The following is a 5,732-nucleotide window of genomic DNA, read 5'->3' as shown; positions in this document are numbered from 1 at the left end:
GGCTGGTGCGCTCACTGGCTGAGCATGGTGTGGCCAGTCACAAAAAAGACAAAAAAAAAAAAAAAAAAAAAAAAAAAAAACCCTGCAAAAAGTTTTTTTTTCCCATTTTTGGGGGGGGGGGGGGGAAAACTGATTAGCTGAAGCTAAAAGATCAGTTTGGGTATTTCTGTCCTTGAGTAGGCCAACTAAGGGTATAAGAGAAAACAATTTCAGCTGTTGATGAGTTCTCTGGAAAACTTGGAGAGGGCAGTTGTGGGGCATAGGTGACAGTCTGTCTCTGTGTTATGTCTGCTGTTGTCCCTCCATCAGAAGCTCCATCTTACTTAGGTCAGGTTTGCACCAATGTCCTTGTCAGAGTTTCCCACTAGAAAGCCCCTCTCTCTGTTTTCTTATCCGCTTGGGAATTTATTCTTTTATTCTCCAAGTATTTACTATTATTCTGACTTCTGGATTTTAACCATATCCTGAAACTTGTTTATTTTGATGGAGCCTTCATTATTGTCCTACGATATGATTTTTGTCTGTAACTGACAAAAATTTTCTCCTGTTCCACTGTTTCATGATTATGTGCTCATGATAACTGCTACACCCCTTAATAATTGGAGCTTTTCTGATTTAGCTACTTGGATTTATACTTTATATGGCACCATTGCTTCAACAAATAGTCATAATCGCTTTTCAGCATGAACTTTGTATTTGGATTTGGGATATCTATTTTGGCTACTAAGAGGATGTATTTATGCTTTTGTGGGGTTTTGGTTATACTTATATTGATGAGATGGCTGGACATTTTAATGTCTGATTGATGAACCATATTGTTCCTTGAAGCAAGGCACTTTTTAAGCCTGTGTAGTTGTTTGCTTGGTCTCTTGCACAATCCGTATCTTGGCAATGATCTCCAGTCAGTCTTCTAATGCAGTGGCTGTCAATCTTTCTTCAGCCCTGATACACCTGAGGACAGGTGCCCTTCCTTCAGTTGGAGTGGTTACTACAGCAGGGTTGGAATGTGTGTGGAGGGACAGTACCTTTGGGTGATGACATAATTAGGAGGAACTCATAGTTTGAAAAATCCCCTAGGTTTTTGTGTTTGTGTGTGTGCCCCTAAAAAAAAAATCACCTCTCTAGCGCTGTAAACTTAGCTTCTTTAGATAATATGATCAGGGGAGAAGTAGATGATTTTGCTACCTATTTAGCTTCAAGGGGAGGAATAAAAACACATAACACTCAATTTATTGTACAGTGTTAAAGGAGAACATTTTATAATTTTAGGTTTTGAAGTTTAAGATCTTCTGCAGGAGTCAAGGTTAGAAGACATGAGCGCAGAAGAAGGTGACCCACCTTCTGCGGGAGAAGAGATTCCGCACTCTATGGAAGAGGCACCGCCTCCCAGTTCAGAAGATATTGCCCCACCCACTTCTGGAGGCGAGGCCCCGCCCCCTCCTGAAGAAGGGGCCCCTCCCCTTCCAGGAGGGGAGGCCCCAGGAGAAGATGCTGCCCCTCTTTCCCCAGAAGGTATGGAACCTTCCTTGATTGGTTACCAGGATCTCATTCCTTCTGAAGAAATGATAATTCTTCCTGATGATGATGAGACAGATTTGAGTAGACTTCGACCCAGGGTTGGACCACGACTGGTTCAATCAGTGCTTTCTGATGTGCTGTCCTCTCAGTCTTCCCATCGCTCCTCCAGGTATCGCAGAAGTATGAGTGGCATTCCAAATCTACAGGAAACACTGAAAGAGAGACAGGTGTGCTTCTGATAGATTTTTCATGTGTATCACTTTTATTTCAAATGAAATATTTTGGTATATTTTTTGTCATAATTACAATTTTTACATGTGGTTTTGATTCTTTAGGCGAGATTTAGAGATGCAAGGGAAAGCCGAAAACAGAAAATTGATCCTTCGTACAAATATATATTTGAAATTCTAGCAGAAAAGCTTGGTCTGGACATAGTAACTGTTGAAGAATTAATTTTGGATTGCCCATCTGTAAGTTTAAATTTTATATATTTTAAATTGCTTTTAAAGAAGTGACTGATTTAAGAAACCAGAGTCATTGTCATGAACACCAAAACATTTAGAAGAGAAGGAATTTTACTGACTAGAGAAGAAGCTTTTATATATGTAATTACAGTCAGTTGAAAGTTGAGTGATATTTCTAGTCAGGTCTACTATTGTGGAGGAAGAAAAGAGAAGAGTTAGTAAATGAAATTGGGCTAAAATTCTAACTCAAAATGACTTCAGAAGCTAGAGATATAGACAAGCACAGGTAGAATAATATTTTATAAGTACAGCCAGCCTGCATGAGTGGGTTCTGCATCCATGGATTCAACCAACTGTGGATCAAAAATATTAAAAAAAAAATCAAATAAAAAACAATACAATATAACATCTACTTACATAGCATTTCCATTGTATTAGGTATTATAAGTAATCTAGAGATAATTTAGAGTATATGGGAGGATGTGCATAAGTTATATGCAAATAGTATACCATTTTATATAAGGGACTTGAGCATCCTCAGATTTTGTATTCACCAGTGGTCCTGGAACCAATCCCCAGCAGATACTAGAGACTGTACAGGTTATATGAACTACCTATGCAAATCACGCATGTAGAAAACCAAACTGCATAAATACGAGCTAGGGAACAGTTACTATTGTATTAGTATAGTAGAAAACAATGAAGTAATTACAGGTTGTTCTATGGTGCACACCCCGAGTGAATAATGACAGACACTCACTGTTAAAGTCAGGAATTAGGGATTTTACTTCTCGGCTGGCCAGCTGTTTCCCCAGAAAGCCTGGTCAGAGAGCAGCCCCCAGCCTTGTTAGGGAAGGGTTTATAAAGGCAAAAACTGCATCCTGTCTGGTGTAAAGGATGTTCTGCAAGAGCAAGCAAGCTGGTTTACAGAAGCCAAAATAAGCAGGTTAAGCCATTTTTATTGGCTCCTCTGCCTGTCTGTCGGCAGAGTTTCCTAAACTGGGGTTTTTCTAACAGATGGTTAACCTGGTTACTGTGGTTGTGAGTTAAAACTAGGTAAAGAAGCTTTTTGGGTAAGGGTCTTTATCACACCTGGGTGCAAAGGCAGGAAGTGTGGTTACTTGAGGAGGGGCCTGCTTTAGAAAGCAACTTTGTTTCTTATCTACACAGGAAAGTTGGCAGTCTGTGGTTTTCTTGCTAACACAGGAACAGGCTTGTGACCATAGAGCTACAGAGTGTAAAAATGCATTTAGCTGTTTTTACAACTGGGACAAAGATGGAGTCAGTCATGTCAGCTTGCAACAAGGTCAGGTTACCATATGTCTCAGTGTACCAGGAAGAGTTCTGGATTATGCCTATTTTCCTGGCATAATTGTTAACATTGCCTCCTCTGACTCCTAAGAGTGTCCCAGTTTTGGATGATAAATGTATATGGTCACCCTAAGTATAGTAGTATATGATAAACTTGTGTCGTAGCTTTCCTCCTCATAGCTCTGGTTCTAAATTAATTTTTGATAACACTACCACCAGCTGTTTGGGCTTTTTCCCAACTCTAGGAGTCAGTTGGGCTAGAATCACAGCAAGACCAGTGAGCAGGTATAAGTGGGAGGTGAGCTGATTGTCCCACTGAATGCACTGGTGAGAGATTTGGGGTTGGGTGGGGTTGTGGTGCGATTGTCACCATGGGGGCCATATCCCCTGCTTTTACAAGGGTCAATGAACTTGAGCAAAGCTCCTCAGCTTGCTCTATGAGCCAACATTCTGTGGAATGGTGCCTAAAAGAGCTTCTCCCTTGCTTGATGCAGTGTGTTGCCAAGTTCTGCAAAGTTGTCTGCCCTTCATTTCTTCTAGGACCCCTTATAAAAGTTTAGTCCTGGAAGTCCCCTGACAGTATAAACAGAATTGCTCATTTTCCTGCTCCCTTAGTATACAGTTGTAACAGTGATGTGATTGATGCAAAGACATCGATAGCTCTAAGCTATTTTAATAACCAAGGATAGAGAATGCATAGAGATGTGTACATAAGAAAAAAGGTGCACCACAGCAAGCAACTGGAAGTAGGGTGTGGTTTCCTAGGACACTGAAATTTCCTGCTGGAGTGTACCACCGTGGTCAAGGCTGGCTTCATGGGCATGTGGGCTGTGTAGTCACACAGACCCCTGTGCTTAGAATGACCCTGTGCTTGATTTAATGATCTCCCTTCACCATCTTGAAATTCTTAATAATTTTTTAACAGGTGGTCCTGCGTTTTCATTTTCACTGGGTCCCACAAATTCTATAGCTGGTCCTCACTGTGGATGATACTACCCATATAGCAAAAGGATTTTCTTTGCCATTCTCAAGTTGTGTTTGTTTGTTTGTTTTTTAATGGCTTCCCTTCTCTAATGACTGTTTTGGCTCCTATGGTGACTTTGGCTACATGTCTGCCTCATCTCCAAGAAGAAACAATTGGTGCAAAACAACCCTATATGTATCCTTGAGATGACGACAATGAAATGAGGGAAAGGCCAGTTTCTGAAAAAGCATTTCTCAGTAGGCCCAGGCTTCAGGCCTGTCCCGAGGGCCATTTTTGCACTTGTTTAGGGAGGAAACCAGTTAGGTTTCCAATCTTGTTTTACCTGAAAATTGCTAGGTCACAAATTTGGCAAACACCACAGCTGAAATTCTAGCAGCTGTGCAAAGGGTATAGACATAGACTTTGGGGCCTGGTCATTGTCTTCAGGGGAGAACAACTGCTAGAACTAAATGAGGGAGGTGGGTGTCTGCGGAGCTGGTAATCCCACCTTAAATATTTACCATTTTGCTTTCTGGATTGGCATTCTCTGGGAGAAGTCTTTCTCACTGGCTAGCATGCTGGTTAGGAAGTGGAAGTACCATGTGCCTACAAATCCTTATATTTGCCATTCCTGGAGTATGTATCAGACTTTGTGTCTGTGTGGTTAGGATCTACTTTTAAGGCCATTGCAGACCAGGCCAGACACTGCTTAAGCTGCAAGGAATGGAAAATTTAGGCATTAAGGGAATAATCAAGCCAGAAAAGGTGTTCCCTTAAGAGTTGTTTGTGAAAAACTCTTGGAGTTGATAAATGATTTCAGCACAGTAGAGGAGTGCCGCCGCGCTTCCCAAGCGGCACACTATCCAGTGCGCCACCGGGCCGGCCCTAAAACTTCTTAAAGAAAACATAGGAGAAACATTTCAGGAATTAGGACTGGACACAGACTTCATGAATATGACCCCAAAAGCATGGAAAACCAAATGAAAAATAAACAAATGGGATTATATCAATCTAAAGATCTTCTGCACAGCAAAAGAAACAATTAACAGAGTTAAGAGACAACCAACAGAGTGGGAGAAAATATTTGCAAAATATACATCTGACAAAGGATTAATATCCAGAATATACAAGGAACTCAAACAACTTTACAAGGAAAAAACAAGCAACCCAATTAAAAAAATGGGCAAAAGAGCTAAGTAGGCATTTCTCTAAGGAAGATATACAAATGGCCAACAGACATATGAAAAAATGCTCAACATCACTCAGCATCCGGGAAATGCAAATCAAAACCACACTGAGATACTATCTCACCCCAGTTAGGGGGGCTAATATCCCAAAGGCTGTGAATGACAAATGCTGGCGAGATTGCTGAGAAAAAGGAACTCTCATACATTGTTGGTGGGACTGCAAAGTAGTGCAGCCTCTATGAAAAACAGTAAGGAGGTTCCTCAAACAATTGCAACTAGATCTACCAT

At 40.9% G+C, this 5,732-nt stretch overlaps 1 protein-coding gene across 1 annotated transcript in view; it reads left to right on the top strand.

Annotated features, from left to right (window-relative positions):
• Positions 1–1,313: 1,313 nt before the first annotated feature.
• The window catches only part of LOC103581643 (dynein heavy chain 8, axonemal-like), a gene marked incomplete at its 3' end in the record, with an annotated part of 16,527 nt that continues 12,108 nt past the window's right edge, over positions 1,314–5,732 (top strand). The window contains exons 1-2 of the mRNA XM_008563419.1: positions 1,314–1,745; positions 1,854–1,988. Of these exons, the coding sequence (XP_008561641.1) occupies positions 1,314–1,745; positions 1,854–1,988 (567 nt within the window). The remainder of the gene's footprint in view (positions 1,746–1,853; positions 1,989–5,732) is intronic.

The sequence above is a fragment of the Galeopterus variegatus genome, unplaced genomic scaffold (genome assembly GCF_000696425.1).
Source record: "Galeopterus variegatus unplaced genomic scaffold, G_variegatus-3.0.2 Scaffold13578, whole genome shotgun sequence".
Lineage (NCBI taxonomy): Eukaryota > Metazoa > Chordata > Mammalia > Dermoptera > Cynocephalidae > Galeopterus > Galeopterus variegatus.
This window is presented reverse-complemented; position numbering and strand designations above follow the sequence as displayed.